This window comes from Pan paniscus, chromosome 2 (genome assembly GCF_029289425.2).
Source record: "Pan paniscus chromosome 2, NHGRI_mPanPan1-v2.0_pri, whole genome shotgun sequence".
Taxonomy (NCBI): Eukaryota; Metazoa; Chordata; class Mammalia; order Primates; family Hominidae; genus Pan; species Pan paniscus.
In genome coordinates this window covers 118,206,941-118,224,438 of record NC_085926.1, presented here as the reverse complement: position 1 = coordinate 118,224,438, position 17,498 = coordinate 118,206,941, and the positions used below count along the sequence as shown (strand labels likewise).

At 39.9% G+C, this 17,498-nt stretch overlaps 1 protein-coding gene across 3 annotated transcripts in view; it reads left to right on the top strand.

Moving 5' to 3' along the window:
- Window positions 1–17,498, top strand: part of GPR156 (G protein-coupled receptor 156) — a 132,984-nt gene that overhangs the window by 36,796 nt on the left and 78,690 nt on the right. For all 3 annotated transcript variants that reach the window (XR_008624849.1, XM_055110335.2, XM_003825161.5), the window contains exons 2-3: window positions 4,273–4,748; window positions 4,975–5,111. Coding sequence is in view for 2 of the 3 variants with exons in the window: in XM_055110335.2 (XP_054966310.1) it covers window positions 4,653–4,748; window positions 4,975–5,111 (233 nt within the window). In the remaining variant the exon portion in view is untranslated. The remainder of the gene's footprint in view (window positions 1–4,272; window positions 4,749–4,974; window positions 5,112–17,498) is intronic.

The window sequence follows — 17,498 nt, the reverse complement described above, 5'->3', positions numbered from 1 at the left end:
CCCAGCACTTTGGGGGGCCGAGGCGGGTGAATCACTTGAGGTCAGGAGTTTGAGACAAGCCTGGCCAACATGGTGAAACCCTGTCTCTACTAAAAATACAAAAATTAGCTGGGTATGGTGGCAGGTGCCTGTAATTCCAGCTACTAGGGAGGCTGAGGCAGGGGAATCGCTTGAAGCTGGGAGGCAGAGATTGCAGTGAGCTGAGATCCTGCCACTACACTCCAGCCTGGACAACACAGTGAGACTCTGTCTCAAAAAAAATAAATAAATAAAAATAAAAGCTGTTGAGGACAATGGAGGAAAAGGCAGATCAGAGAAAGAACATTTACAAAAGCCAGAGGGAGTGTGAAGCAATTTTAAATGAGGTCAGATTTTTGGATAATTTCTATTGCTATGTTTTTAAGTTAACCAATGTTTCTTTTTGCAATGTCTGATCTGTTACATTTTTATTTCAGATATTATATTGTTATCTCTAGAAGTTCTATTTAGATCTCCTTTTTATCTTTCAATTCTCTCCTCATTTTGTTCATATTTTGCTTTATATCCTAGAGCATATTTATAATAGTTGTTTTAAGGTTCTTGTGTGATAGTTATATCATTTCTGTTATTTCTGTGTCTGATATTATTTATCTATTTTTTAAAACTTTATGGTTATAGGTCATATTTTTTCATTTCTTTGAATGCCTGGTGATTATTTTGAATTTTACATTGTTGAGCACTGGATCTTGTTATATTCCTTTTAAGAGCATTGAGTTGTGTTCTGGAATGCAGTTGAGTTTTTACAGATCACTTTGATCCATTTGAGACTTTCCTTTAGGGTATATCCAGAGTAACATCTAGTTTAGAGTTAATTTGTTTTTACTACTAAGATGTGGCTTTTCTGAGGATTTTATCCAATGTCCTGTGTATTTTGGGGTCTCTCCACACTGGCTGATGGAAACACAGGGTAGTCTCAGCCCTGTGTGAGTTCCAGGAATTACTCAGCTATTGCCTATCAGTGTTTTTTTCTTCAACTCCAAGTAGTTTCTTCCAGCTCATATCCAAATCATACTTAGAAGAAGACTGGGGGGGATCCTCTGCAGATTTCCAAAGTGCTCTCCCCACTCTCTGTATCTCCCTCTTCTTCATTACTCTGTCCCACAAATTCTAACCACCTCAACATCCTCAAATTCCAATCCATTCCCCTTACCTCAGGTAGAATTCTAGGTTCTGATTGGTTTTCCCTCCACGTGCTGTGACCTGGAAATGACCTCCAGGCAGTATCTCTTAGGAACCCCAGTTGTGTGGCATCTGTTGTACGATGCCTGAAAATGATTGTTTCATGTGTTTTGTCTGGTTTTCAACTTGTTCACAGAAAAAAGCAATTCGCACAGCAGTTAATTCTTCACAGACAGAAGCAGAAGTTCTACCAACTGCAAAACAACCAAAACAACTTGTTAAAAGACAGTATTTGTATGACTGGTCATAAATTACGTATAGAAGAATAGAGATTTTGTGAGAAAGATATGGGCCTGTACAGAGGGGTGAACTTGCAAATGACCATCTTGCACTTGGGGATAGTGTCTGTTTTCCTGATCCTAATCACTGGGAAGGATTCTGTAATCTCTGTCAAGTAAATTGCAAACACTACCACACATGGCCTTGGGTCTACTACTGTCTATGACATAAACAGTTTCTCCCTAGAGACTTAGTTGTGAGGGTACAGGGGGAAGGTAGCTTTTGGAGGGGCCTGGAAGACCCTTCCCTTTGTGCCTTCGACTCTGTATATATCTTGTGGTCAGATGTCTTACCATTACCCTCTCTGATAACTCCCCACCCACTTTCCCAATCACTAAACACTTTTTGAAACTATTCAACTCTTTCCTTTCAATGATTGAGCCCTTCATTGTTTCATCAGCTCCTCTTGTGTGAATCTCTGTGAATGTGTGCCAAGTTTGCAGTTTAATGCCTGTCCCATGTAGGAGCCCAATATCACGGTATATAAAATTTCTACACTGGATATCCATGGACTGAAGAGGGGCCTAGCATTCAGGGTTCCACGCCAGTGAGTTTAGCTTATCCAAGGGTACCTCTAGAATGTGCTCAGAAATTTATTCCAAGTCAGAGTTGCATCCCCGAGGACTTTAGGCTCAGATGGACAACCCCATCATATTTACAGAATCCCTCAAAGATAATTTAAGTTTAAGATTGTCAGCCCACCTGGGGTGCACAGTGTTGACCAGGGTTTCTCAACCTTAGCACTGTTGACATTTGGGGCCAGATAATTCTTTGTTGTTCAGACCATCCTGTGAATTATAGTATGTTTAGCAGCATCCTTGGCATCTACCTACTAGATGTGAATAGCATCCTTCTCTTAATTTTGACAACCACAGATGTCTCCAGAATTGCCAAATGTCCCCTAAAGGTGCAAAATTGCATAGTTGAGAACTACTGGTAAAGAGGCACTATGGCATGCCAAGCTCTAGGGAGCCCACAGAAGTGCACCTCTGGGAACTAAAGCTGAAGAAACCCAAGAGGCCCCTTGGTATCTTCTTGGAAGAAGTTAGTCCAGAGTGTCTGCACCATGTGGAGTGTATACTGGGATGACATTGACCTTGGAATGTAAACTCCTGGGATTCTTGCCTCTGCAGATTTGGAGCAGGGTTTTCTTCTTCTCTGCTTTTCAGTTTACTTATTTGAAAATGAGGAATGGTGTTTACATCACAAAACACTGTAGTGAGGACAAAATGAGGTTTTATGTATATATACACCCATACATATACATATACACTTCTTCCAAATGATATAATAATATATAAACATTGAATGAATAATGGTTCAAATATAAGTGTACTTATTTGCCACTATGATTAAAAGGGCAATATAGGAAAAATACATTTTCTTCTAATCCATCATGTTGTAATAGTCCTCCCTGTGTTTTGCAGTATGGTTCTGTGCTAGAAGGCACAATAGGAAATCTCTAACTTTAAAAAAAAAGAAAAGAAAAAATATCTTTCTAGCAATTAAAATCTCAACTAAATTAGAATGCAAATAGGTTTTTATATTTGCTTCTTAATTTTGCATTCAATAATCTGACTAGAATGTGCAATAATTTAAATGCCTTGATGGGAGATAGTGGCTTTTAGTTCTCTTGGGATTTCATTGTAATAAACCTGGTAAATAATTCAGGAACATATGAGAGGCCAATGAATGGTCAGCACCTGGTGCTATATTGTTTGTGCCTAAGCACACAGACTCCAAAGATGGCACTCTCCACCTGTCACTGTTGTTCTGGCTTAAACATGGGCCCTGTGTTCAGTGGCTATTGAGATAATAGTAATGGATATTTTTGCCTTGTCCAATTTTCCTCCACAATCAAAGAAAACTGTGCTAAGCTGTTTAAAAAACACAAAGCAGAAGTGGCAGCCTCTTTTAGATTACCACTGGTAAAATTTCAAATCTATTTTCTCTATTAAGGGATTGATTGCTTTAAAGAATTAGGGATATGGCTATCTTTTCTACTGGTGCTAATTTGAGCCTTTTTGCCTTTCTGTCTTTGTTCCACAAGGCTGAGCTTCTCTTTAGATCACATTATTCATATTGCAAGGATCTTCTGAGAGAAATAACACCATCCTCTGGCCAGCCACTCACTCTGCAGGAGTTCCTAGAGCTCCCCAGTTTCTTTCCCTATTGCCTGAGTAGTCTATCTCACGCCTGTTAGTCTCACAGTTTAAATACAAACACACAAAGACTCTTGCAGGCAGCTTGGGTACCTTTCTTTGACCCCAGCCGACTGGACATAGAGAACAAGAGCTAGAGAGAACAAGAGCTAGAGTGACCGACAGATCATGTGTGGAGACAGCATGGGGCACCTGAGCCCAGCACCATCCAGGATCAGACAGAACTTAAGCCATGAGCTGCATAGAAAGATCTTGGGAGGGCACTGGGTTTCCCAGTATGGAAAAAAGAAAAATGTGGCTCACAAGTCTAAGCTAAGGTCTTTACAGTACTGGGCCATAAAAAGGATCTGAAAAGAAACTGCAGAAAATGTTAGATATGCTTTATCTTTGTTTTAAAAATATTATTTACTATAATGGCTTAAAATATGTTGATTTAAATATATGATATTTGATACCTTTGTAATATATATAATAAAGTGTATAATAAAATATAACTATATAATTAAAATAGATGATATTTTAAAACCTCTGTAATAAACCATTTACGTGTGTATGTGTGCGTGTGTGTGTGTGTACATGCCTTTAACAGGTTTAATTGGTTTCCTTTCTTCAGGAACCAGAGTGAGGGTACTCGAACAGTGACTGCCATCTGGTGGTTAACCAGAATCATCACCTTGTGTAGCCTGATGGTTACTAAGATGTCCACTCTTGACTCACATGGCATGCACTCGCAGCAGGGGACCAGTTGAAGGATGTCTGATTTTGGAGGGCGACCAGTTGAAGGATGTCTGATGAAGGAGCCTAGCGAAATAACCCTTTGCTTCTACCTGAATGAGTTGTTCACTCTGGATTCTGAGCCTGCAGCCAGCTCCAAAATGGGGCCTCTGAAGAAAAGATTTGAGTTGCTCTTGTGTCTTAGTCAAAGATCTACATCCCTACCAGTGGGTAACCAAGACTGTGAATAAGCACACACCAACAGGGGCATGTGGTGACATGGAGCCTGAAATAAACTGCTCTGAATTGTGTGACAGTTTTCCTGGCCAGGAGCTGGATCGGAGACCCCTTCATGATCTCTGCAAGACAACAATTGTAAGTGAGCAGCCACAGGATGCCAGGGCTGCTCAGATGTATGTGGTGGTGGTGGTGTTGGGGAGGAGGAGGTGGAGGGAAAGGGGGATGAGGAAGGGGAGGAGTGGGAGGAGAAACTGCTCATGCAGGATACATATTTCCCAGCACTTGGTGACGATGAGGCAGTTTGTTTTTGACCTATAGAAGATCCTTCATTCCTAACAGCTCCTCCTTATTCTGTCCTCAGACATCTTCCCACCACAGCAGTAAGACCATCTCTTCATTATCTCCTGTCCTCTTGGGTATTGTTTGGACTTTTCTCAGCTGTGGACTTCTGCTGATACTTTTCTTTCTTGCCTTTACAATTCGCTGCAGGAAGAACAGGTAAGCAGCCCAGTTTCTCATCACACATAGCTCAATCATGAAACCCCAAATGTTAGTATCTTTTGGCAGCACAAGCCACTATCTGGTCTCCCACTACAGGATTAAACCACATGAGACATTCCCTCTGAAATAGTCTACCTGTTGAGAAGGGGAAAGATCTAGGTCGGTATTGTGCTAACTACTGCAAGGGTATCCAAAGAAGAGAATGAAGAGTCTCTCTCTATAATGGAGGTACAATCCTTCTGAGAAGATGAGGTATCTGTATTTAAAATGAAGACCATGTAGAGGATTCCAAAACAACACAAAAACTTGAGGACAGCACAGCAGAACCAGTCTGGGTGAGTTAGGGTTTCTGCAAAAGCAGTGAAGCACTGCTACCTGGCTATTTGCTAGATAATTCTGGCTGACTAGAAAGTCATCAGCTCATCAGGGTAAGTATGGCTCCCAGGATTCGCAAAAGAAGCAAAATGGTGACTTTTTTCTGAAGGGACTTATAGCACCTTGCCTTGGATGCAATTTCATCCTTCCTCAGGGCCCATCCCATCTCTCCCACCCCAACACTGTACCCTCATCCTACCACAGCCGTCCCAGGGTGCCTCATGAGAAGCCCTGCTCCAGCCCTCTCCTTAGCCCACAGCTGACTTCTAGATGGAGCCCACAATCAGAAATTAACAACTTCCTCAAACCAGCCAAACTCGTCTAGCCCCACTCCAGCCTTACCCTGTGTGGTGACCAAGCATGTCGTGCTCCATTGCCTGTGGATTTGACACTCAGATGAGAATTGGTCAGTTGCATTTTGCGATGCTGTTTTGCCATGTTAGGCATGGAGGACGTGGAATTGTTAAGCAGCAGTGATTGGTTGTTGGGTCAGCCTCAGCATGGTGGTGATATGTGGCACTCCAACTAGAGTATACCCCAGAGACTGCCTCAGCCACTTTTCATTCTGTTCCTCAAGCACACTACGCTGACTCCCATCTCAAGGCTTTTGTACTTACTGTTCCTGTACTGTTCCCTCTGCCTGGAAGTCCTCCTCAGATATTCCCATGACTAGTTCCTTCTCATCTTGTAGGTCTTGGCTCCAGTGTCACCTCTTCAGAGACACCTTTCCTGATCATCCTATCTAAAGTAGTATCCCTACCCATGATCACCCCCTCATCTCATTCCATATCCTATCAGCCTGTTTTATGTTCCTTATAGCAAGCATAGTCTGCTATTACCATATTTGTTGATTTACCTGTTGATTGTCTGTATCCCCTACCAGAATGGAATTCTGTGAACACAGGGACTTTGCCTGTCCTCTTGTGCCCACCACTGTGTCTCCAGCATTTAGAACAGACTCTGGGATATAATAGGTGCTCAGTAAATATGCATCCAGTGATCCTGGGAGGAAAGAGATTTAAATCCCAACGGTGGCTGCTGCCAACAAAATGACTGGGAAAATCATGCATTTCAAGGTTAGAGAACTATGGAGTACAGTCTTTTCAGCTGTAACATGTTTCTATAATGCAAAGTAATACTCAATTGGTATTACCCAGTTGGTAATAAGAAAATTATGTCATTGATTCATATGTTACTTTTCCCCCAGCAAATCAATAATTTAAACATTCAGGGGCAAGCTTTCTCACAGCTAGTAAAGGAAGCTTTAAGCTTGGCAGTTCCTTCCCTTGGGGCAAGTAGTGTCTGGCTTAATGGCTTAAGAACTTGTGTCTTCCCTACAAGATGAGGCTGTAGGAGTAGATGAAGAAGTGGAGAAGACATTTGCCTTATGTTTAAAAACTTCAGTTGATTGTTAAAGAAAGCACAGATCCAGAGCAGATTTTTAATTTTTTGACAATGTTATCTATTGGAGATGAATGCCCCTGAGGACCTGTGTCTTGAGATTTAAGACTGTAGAAGTTGACTTTGATCCTGGGTACAAATGCTAGTGGACATTTACTGGGTGGTAGTGTTTTAGTTGGAATAATTAATATTTTATTAATACTCTTGTTACAAAGTTAACTGTTTTGAGTGTTATGACCCCATCCTATTTTCCCCACAGTCTATTATTTTTACATATAATTTTGCAGAATACAAGGTTTATCAAGTATTTATATATCCTGTTAAAACAGGAACACCTGTAAACAGCATTATACTAGAAACCCTTATATTTCTTTCACTCTATTAAATATTTTGCTGCCTGTTTTGTTTGCAGTGGGAGCATGACTTGGCATAAAGAATAAAATATTAAGAGGTATTGTGAATAGAAACACATTTTACAATTAAGTGGCTTACAAGGTCAGACAAGGAAAGATAAAATAACCCAGTTTCAAAAGTGTTTTATTGAACAATACATTTGTTAAAAGATGCAGCATCACAATCAGATGCTTTATTTCGTTACAATTCTGTGGTCTCTAAATTTGGGACTGTGTGTGTGAGTATTCATGTGTGTGTACATGCAAGAAAGGAGAGGAAGAAAAATATTTTAACACAATAAAAATAATATAAAAATATTTAAATCCAGTTGCAGATATTGAATTTTTATAAAAATTTCAAAAACCAGTAAAGATAAAGAAAACTTGAACACTATCAACCAACTTGACCCAATTGACATTTATATTACCTTTCACCCAACAACAGCAGAATACATATTCTTTTGAAGTACACATGGAACATTTACCAAGATATATCATATTCTGGGCCATAGAAAAAGTCTCATTAAATTTAAAAGGGTTCAAGCCGGGTGCAGTGGCTCATGCCTGTGATCCCAGCACTTTGGGAAGCTGAGGCGGATAGATCACCAGAGGTCAGGAGTTTGAGACCAGCCTGGCCAACATGGTGAAAACCCAACTCCACTAAAAATGCAAAAATTAGATGGGTGTGGTGGCATGCACCTGTAGTCCCAGCTACTTGGGAGGCTGAGGCAGGAGAACCCGGGAGGCAGAGGTTGTAGTGAGCTGAGATCATGCCACTGCACTCCAGCCTGGGTAACAGAGCAAGACTCTGTCTCAAAAAAAAAAAAAAAAAATTAAAGGATTCAAGTCATATAAACTATGTTTTCTGACAATGAAATTAAAATGGAAATCAATAACAGAAAGATCTCTGGAAAATCCTGAAATATTTAGAAACTACATAGAACACTTTAATCCATGGTCAAAAAAGAAATCAAAAGGAAAACTAGAAAATATTGACCAGAATTAAAATGAAAATACAACCTAGATTTGTTGGATGCCACTAAAGCAGTATTAGGGGGAAATCTAGAGAACTAAACCCCATATTAGAAAAGAAGAAATGTCTCAAATCCATGACCTCATCTTCCACCTTACAAACAGAAAAAAAGAGCAAATGAGACCCAAAGTAAGTAGAAGAAAGGAAATAATAAAGATCAGGTTAGAAAATAAAATAGGAAACAGAAAACAATAGGAAAAAAAAGTCAGTAAAGCCAAAAGCTATGAAGATAAGTAAAACTGATCAACCTCTAGCCAAAGTGATCAGAAAAAAAAGAAATAAGATACAATTACCCAAATAAGGAATGGGAGAGGTGACATCACTATAGATTCTGTAGATATGACGGATAAGGTAATGTTGTAAACAACTATGGTAGATAGCCTCTAAGATGTTCTTCGATGATTCCCACCTCCTTGTAGTCACACTCCTATGAAGTCTTCTCTCCTTGAGTATGAGGTGAACTTACTAACTTGCTTTTTAGTGAGATGTCGCTTTTGGCATTAGTTCACAAAAACTGTGGCTTCCACCTTAGATCTCTCTCATTGTCCCACTAACTCCCACTCTGTGGGAGGCCAGCTGTTGTGTTATAAGCTGTCCTGTAAAGAGGCCCCCATTGGCAAGGAACTGATGTTTCCAGCCTGCAGCCAGCAAGTACCTGGGGCTTGCTAACAGCCATGTCAGTGAACTTTGAAACAGGTGACACCTTGACTGTATTCTTGTGACACCTTGACTGTATTCTTATGTGAAAACCTGAGCCACAGGCACCCAACTAAGCTGTGACTTAGAAATATTACCAGTTCAACTTCAAACTCTTCTAAAAAAACTGAAAATAAAGAAGTAATTCCCAACTCATTCTATGAGGGCAGCATTACCCTGATTTCAAAATTGAATAGGAAGAAGAAGAAGGAGAAGAAGGAGGAGGAGGAGAAGGAGAAGAAGGAGGAGAAGAAGAAGAGGAAGAGGAAGAAGAAGAAGAAGAAGGGAGGAGGAAAGCTATAGGCTAATATGTCCTATAAACATAGATTCAAAATTTTAAACAAAATTTTAACAAATTGAGTATCACCAAATGTTAAAAAGAGAATACATCATTGCGACAACGTGAGGTTTATCCCTGGAATGCAAGCTTTGTTTAATATCTAAAGATTGACCAATAACTCATGACATTTACCAACTAAAAAAGAAAACTATATGATCATCTCAGTAGATACAGAAAAATTTTTTGACAAACTTCAACATCAATTTCTGATAAAGTCTCAACAAACAGCATAGAACAGAACTTCCTCCCCATTGCGCAGCACAGCTGCTGTGGCAGATTGTGGCCAGACTGCTTCTTTAAGTGGGACCCCGATCCATCCCCCCTCACTGGGCAGGACCTCCTTGTGAGAATTTCAGCAACTCCAGCCAGGGTTTTATGGACAGAACTCTGATCTCTCTGGGACAGAGCCCCTCAGGGGAGGGGTGGCCACAGTCTCTGTGGTTCAGCCAACTTAGCCTTTCCTGCCTGCTGGCTCTGGAGAGTCTGGGCAGTCTGGACAAAAGGGGATCCCCCCCAGTGCAGTGCACCCAGTCCCCCAAGGGGCAGCCAGACTGCTTCTTGAGGCAGATCCCTGATCCCATTCCTCCTGACTGGGTGAGAACTCCCAAAGGGATCCCCAGACACCTCTTACAGGAGTGTTTGGGCCAGCGTCAGTTTGGAGCAGGCAGCCATCTTTGCTGTTTTGCACCCTTTGCTGGTGATCGTGATACCTCCAGGTGCAGAAGGGACCCAGGTGATTAGGGTCTGGGGTGGACCACTAGCAAACCACAGCAGCCCTGCAGAAGAGGAGCCTGACTGTTAAAAGAAAAACAGAAAGCAGCAACAACAACATAAACAAAAAAGACCCCCAAAAAAACCCATTGAAATGTCAGCAACCTCAAAGACTGAAGGTAGATAAGCCCACAAAGATAAGAAAGAATCAATGCAAAAATGCTGAAAACTCAAAAAGCTAGAGTGCCTCTTCTCCAAATGATTGTAATACCTCTCCAGCAAGGGCACAGAACTGGGCTGAGACTGAGATGGCTGAATTGACAGAAGTAGCCTTCAGAATGAGGGTAATAACGAACTTTGCTGAGCTAAAGGAGCATGTTCTAACCCAATGCAAAGAAGCTAAGAATCATGATAAAACATTACAGGAGCTGATAACCAGAATAGCCAGTTTAGAGAGGAACATAAGACACCTAATAGAGCTGAGAAACACAACGTGAGAACTTCACAATCCAATCACTAGTGTCTATAGCTGAGTAGACCAAGCAGCAGAAAGAATCTCAGAGCTTGAAAACTGTCTTTCTGAAATAAGACAGGCAGACAAGAATAGAGAAAAAAGAATGAAAACAAACAAAACCTCCAAGAAATATGGGATTACGTAAAAAGACCAAACCTACAACTGATTGGAGTACCTGAAAGAGACGGGGAGAATGGAACCAAATTGGAAAACATACTTCATAATGTCATCCAGGAGAACCTCGCCAATCTAGCAAGACAGGCCAACATTCAAATTCAGGAAATGTGGAGAACCCCACTAAGATACTCCACAAGAAGATCAACCCCAAAACACATAATCGTCAGATTACCCAAGGTCAAAATGAAAGAAAAAATGTTAAGGGCAGCCAGAGAGAAAGGCCAGGTCATCTACAAAGGGAAGCCCATCAGACTAACAGTGGACCTCTCAGCAGAAATCCTAGAAGCCAAAGAAACTGGAGGCCAATATTCAACATTTTTTTTATTTTTTGTTTTTTTGAGACTGAGTCTCGCTCTGTCACCCAGGCTGGAGTGCAGTGGCGCGATCTCAGCTCACTGCAAGCTCCGCCTCCCGGGTTCACGCCATTCTCCTGCCTCAGCCTCCCGAATAGCTGGGACTACAGGCACCCGCCACCGCGCCCAGCTAATTTTTTGTATTTTTAGTAGAGACGGGGTTTCACTGTGTTAGCTAGGATGGTCTCGATCTCCTGACCTCGTGATCTGCCCACCTCGGCCTCCCAAAGTGCTGGGATTACAGGCGTGAGCCACTGTGCCCGGCCTCAACATTCTTAAAGAAAAGAATTTCCAACCCAGAATTTCATATCAGGCCAAATTAAGCTTCATAAGTGAAGAAGAAATAAGATCCTTTTCAGATAAGCAAATGCTGAGGGAATTGTTACAACCAGGACTGCCCTGCAAGTGCTCCTGCAGGAAGCACTAAATATGGAAAGAAAAAACTTACCAGCCACTACAAAAACACACTGAAGTACACAGACCAGTGACACTATGAAGGAACCACATAAGCAAGTTGGCAAAATAAACAGCTAGCGTCATGATGACAGGATGAAATTCACACATAACAACACTAACCTTAAATGTAAATGGGCTAAATGCCCCAATTAAAAGACAGAGAATGGCAAGCTGGCCAAAGAGCAAAGACCCGTCAGCATCAGCAAACACCCAGATGCTGTCTTCCAGAGACCCATCTCAAGTGCAGAGACACACATAGGTTCAAAATAAAGGAATGGAGGAAAATTTACCAAGCAAACGGAAAACAGAAAAAAGCAAGGGTTGCAGTCCTAGTTTCTGACAAAACAGACTTTAAACCAACAAAGATAAAATAGACAAGGGCATTCCATAATGGTAAAAGGCTCAATTCAACAAGTAGCGCTAAGTATCCTAAATACATATGCACCTAATATAGGAACAACCAGACTCATAAAGCAAGTTCTTAGAGCCCTACAAAGAGACTTAGACTCCCACACAATAATAGTGAAAGACTTTAACACTCCACTGACAATATTAGACAGATCATTGAGACAGAAAATTAACAAAGATATTCAGGACCTGAACTAAACTCTAGATTGAATGGACCTGATAGTTATCTACAGAACTCTCCACCCAAAAACAACAGAATATACATTCTTTTCATAGCCACATGGCACTCTAAAATTGATCATATAATCAGAAGTAAAACACTCCTCAGCAAATGCAAAAGAACTGAAATCATAACAAACAGTCTCTCCAACCACAGCACAATCAAATTAGAACTCAAGAATAAGAAATTCACTCAAAACCATACAACTACATGGAAATGAACAACCTGCTCCTGAATGACTCCTGGGTGAATAATGAAATTAAGGCAGAAGTCAAGAAGTTCCTTGAAACTAGTGACAACAAAGAGACAGTGTACCAGAATCTCTGGGACACAGCTAAAGCTGTGTTGAGAGAAATTTATAGCACTAAATGCCCACATCAAAAAGCTAGAAAGATCTCAAATCAACAACCTAACATCACAACTAAAAAAACTAGACAACCAAGAGCAAACAAATCCCAAAGCTAGCAGAAGACAAGAAATAACCAAGATTGGAGTGGAACTGAAGGAGATAGAGACACACAAAAAAAAAAATTTCAAAAAACCAACAAATCCAGGAGCTGATTTTTTTTGAAAAAAAAAGTTAATAAAATAGGCTGTTACCTAAACTAATAAAGAAGAAAGAGAAGAATCAAATAGACACAATGACAAATGATAGGGGGGATATCACCACTGACCTCACAGATACAAACAACCATCAGAGAATGCTATAAACACCTCTATGCACATAAACTAGAAAATCTAGAAGGAATGGGTAAATTCCTGGGCACAAACACTTGCCCAAGACTGAACCAGGAAGAAATGGAATCCCTGAATAGATCAATAATGAGTTCTGAAATTCAGGCAGTAACAAATAGCCTAGCAACCAAAAAAAGCCCAGGAACAGACGAATTTACAGCTAAATTCTACCAGAGGTACAAAGAGGAGCTGGTACCATTTCTTCTGACACTATTTCAAACAATTGAAAAGGAGGGACTCCTCCCTAACTCATTCTATGAGACCAGCATCATCCTGATACCAAAACCTGGCAGAGACACAATAAAAAAACAAAACCTCGGACAAATATCCCTGATGAACATCAATACAAAAATCCTCAATAAAATACTGGCAACCCAAATCCAGCAGCACATCAAAAAGCTTATCCACCACGATCAAGTTGACTTCATCCCTGAGATTCAAGGTTGGTTCAACATATGCAAATCAATAAATGTAACTCATCACATAAACCACATGATTATCTCGATAGACACAGAAAAGGCCTTTGATAAAGTTCAACATCTCTTCAGTAAACTCTCAATAAACTAAGTATTGAGGAATATACCTAAAAATAACAAGAACTATCTATGACAAACCCACAGCCAGTATCATACTAAGTAGGCAAAAGCTGGAAGCATTCCCCCTGAAAACTGGCACAAGACAAGGATGGCGTCTCTCACCACTTTTATTCAACCTAGTATTGGAAGTTCTGGCCAGGGCAATCAGGCAAGAGAAAGAAATAAAGTGTATTTAAATAGGAAGAGAAGAAGTCAAACTGTCTTTGTTTGCAGATGACATGATCCTATGTCTAGAAAACCCCATCCTCTCAGCCCAAAAGCTTCTTAAGCTGATAAGCAACTTCAGCAAAGTCTCAGGATACAAAATCAATGTGCAAAAATTGCTAGCATTCCTATAAACCAACAACAGGCAAGCAGAGAGCCAAATCATGAATGAACTCCCATTCACAGTTGCTACAAAGAATAAAATACCTAGGAATACAGCTAACAAGAGAAGTGCAGGGCCTCTTCAAGGAGAACTGCAAACCACTGCTCAAGGAAATCAGAGAGGACACAAGCAAATGGAAAAACATTTCATGCTCATGGATAGGTAGAATCAATATTGTGAAAATGGCCATATGGCCCAAAGAAATTTATAGATTGAATGCTATTCCCATTAAACTACCATTGGCATTCTTCACAGAATTAGAAAAAACTATTATAAAATTCATATGGAACCAAAAAAGAGCCCCAATGGCCCCAATATCTTTTTGCTTAGGATTCTAAGCAAAAAGAATAAAGCTGGAGGCATCATGCTACCTGACATCAAACTATAGTACAAGGCTACGGTAAACAAAACCTCATGGTACTGGTACAAAAACAGATACATAGACCAATGGAACAGAATAGAGAACTCAGAAATAAGACCACACACCTACAAACATCTGATATTCAACAAATCTGACAAAAATGAGCAATGGGGAAAGGACTCCCTATTTAATAAATGGTGCTGCAAAAACTGGCTAGCCATATGTGGAAAATTGAAAGTGGACCCCTTCCTTACACCGTATACAAAAATTAACTCAAGATGGATTAAAGACTTAAATGTAAAACGCAAAACTGTAAAATCCCTAGACGAAAATCTAGGCAATACCATTCAGGACATAGACATTTCATGATGAAAATGCCAAAAGCAATTGCAACAAAACCAAAAATTGGCAAATGGGATCTAATTAAAGAGCTTCTGCACAGCAAAAGAAACTGTCATCAGAGTGAACAGACAACCTGCAGAATGGGAGAAAATTTTTGCAATCTATCCATCTGACAAAGGTATAATATCCAGAATCTACAAGGAACTTCAACAAATTTACAAGAAAAAAATAACCCCATTAAAAAGTGGGCAAAGGGCATGAACAGTCACTTCTCAAAAGAAGACATACATGCAGCCAACAAACATGAAAAAAAGCTCAACATCACAGATCATAAGAGAAATGCAAATCAAAACCACAATAAGAGGTGGGTGGGTCACTTGAGGTCAGGAGTTCAAGACTAGCCTGGCCAACATGGCAAACCTTGTCTCTACTAAAAATACAAAAATTAGCTAAGCATGGTGGTGAGCACCTGTAATTCCAGCTACTCAGGAGGCTGAGGCACAAGAATTGCTTGGACCCAGGTATTGCTTGAACCCAGGAGGCAGAGGTTGCAATGAGCCGAGATCTGCACTCCAGCCTGGGTGACAGAGTGAGACAATGTCTCAAAAATGAAAATAAAATAAAATGAAATAACCCATGATGAGATACCATCTCTTGCCAGTCAGAATGGTGATTACTAAAAAGTCAAGAAACAACAGATGCTGGTGAGGTTGTGGAGAAAAAGGAATGCATTTACACTGTTGATGGGAATGTAAATTAGTTCAACCATTGTGGAAGGCAGTGTGGCAATTCCTCAAAGATCTAGAATCAGAAATACCATTTGACCCAGCAATCTTATTACAGGGTATATACCCAGGAATATAAATCATTCTATTATAAAGATACATGCATGCATAACTTCACTGCAGGACTATTCACAATAACAGAGACATGGAATCAACCCAAATGCCCATCAATGATAGACTGGATAAAGAAAATGTGGTACATATATACCATGGAATACTATGCAGCCATAAAAAGGAATAAGATCATGTCCTTTGCAGGGACCTGGATGGAGCAAACTAATGCAGGAACAGAAAACCAAACACCACATGTTCTCACTTACAAGTGGGAGCTGAACTATGAGAACACATAGACACATATGGGGAGAACAACACACACTGGGGCCTGTTGGGGAAGGTTGGGGGAGGGAGAGCATAAGGAAGAACAACTAATGGATGCTGGGCTTAATACCTAGGTGATGGGTTGATCTGTGCAGCAAACCACCTGGCACATGTTTACCTATGTAACAAACCTGCACAGGTACCCTGGAACTTAAAAGTTAAAAAAATTTTAAAAAGAAGAGAACTTCCTCAACCTGATAATGTGCATCTATAAAAAAAACCTATACCTAACATCATTTTTAATGGTAAAAGACCGAATCCTTTCCCATTAGGATCAGAAAGAAGACAAGATATCCACTCTCACGACTTCTATTCAACACTGGAAGTTTTAGCCAGTGCAATAAGGTAAGAAAAATAAACAAAAGTCACCTACTTTTTAAAAAAAGTAAGAATGAAAAGATTTTTACCCTCAGATGACCTGATCACCTATGTAGAAAATCCAGTGAAACATTTAAAAGGAAGAAACAGGGCAGGCATGGTAGCTCACCCACCCAAAGTGTAATCCCACCACTTTGGGAAGCTGAGACAGAAGGATCACTTGAGGTCAGGAGTTCAAAACCAGCCTGGGCACAGAGTGAGACCTTGTCTCTATAAAAAATTAAAAAATTAGCTGGGTGTGGTGGTGCATAGCTTTAGACCCAGACACTTAGAAGGCTGAGGTGGGAGGATTGCTTGAATCCAGGAGTTTGAGGCTACAGTGAGCTAAGATTGTGCCACTGCACTCCAAACTGGGTGACAGAGCCAGACCCTATCTCTAAACAAAACAAAACTACTAGAACTAATACATGAGTTTAGCAAGGTTGCAGGATACAAGATCAATGTACAACACTCAACTGTATTTCCATATACTAACAACAAATAATTGAAAAAGTGAAATTAAAAGCAATACCATTTACAACAGCATCAAATAGATGAAATATTTAGGGATAACCTAACAAACAATGTGAAATGCCTGTACACTGAAAACTTTAAAACATTGCTAAGAGAATTTTTAAAAATCTAAATAAATGGAGATACATTGTGTTGCTGGGTTGGAAGACTCAATATTGTTTAAATGTCAGTTCTTCCCTAGTTGATTTATAGACTTAATCCAATAACAGTCACATTTCCTTTTTTTGTATAAATTGACAAACTGATTATAAAATTCATGTGAAAATATGAAGGACCTAGAATAGACAAAACAATTTTTAAAAAGAATGAAGTTGGAAGACTAGGACCACCTGATTTCAAGACATATTACAAAACTAACAGTAATGCAGACAGTTTGGTACTGGGCAAAGATAGACATATTCATCAACAGAACAGAATAGACTACAGAAATAAATCCACATGTATATGGTCAACTGATTTCCAACAAAGGTACAAAGGCAATTCAGTGGAGAAGGGACAGTCTTTTCAGCAAATACTGCTGGAACAAATGTATATCCATATGCAAAAATGAACTTTGATCTAGCTACATGTTACACCATATTAAGAAATTAACTCAAAATGGATCACAGACCTATTTATAAAACCTAAACCTGTAAAGTTTATAAAAGAAAACATATAAAAAAAATTTTGTGACCTTGGAATAAGCAAATATTTCTTAGGTACAATACCAAAAGCATGGTCCATAAAAGAAAACACTGATGAATTAGACTTTTTAATCATTAAGAACATCTTCTCTTTCAAAGAGAATCTTAAGAGAATGAGAAAAAGCCACAGACTAGAATAAAATATTTGAAATCATATATCTGGCTGGGTG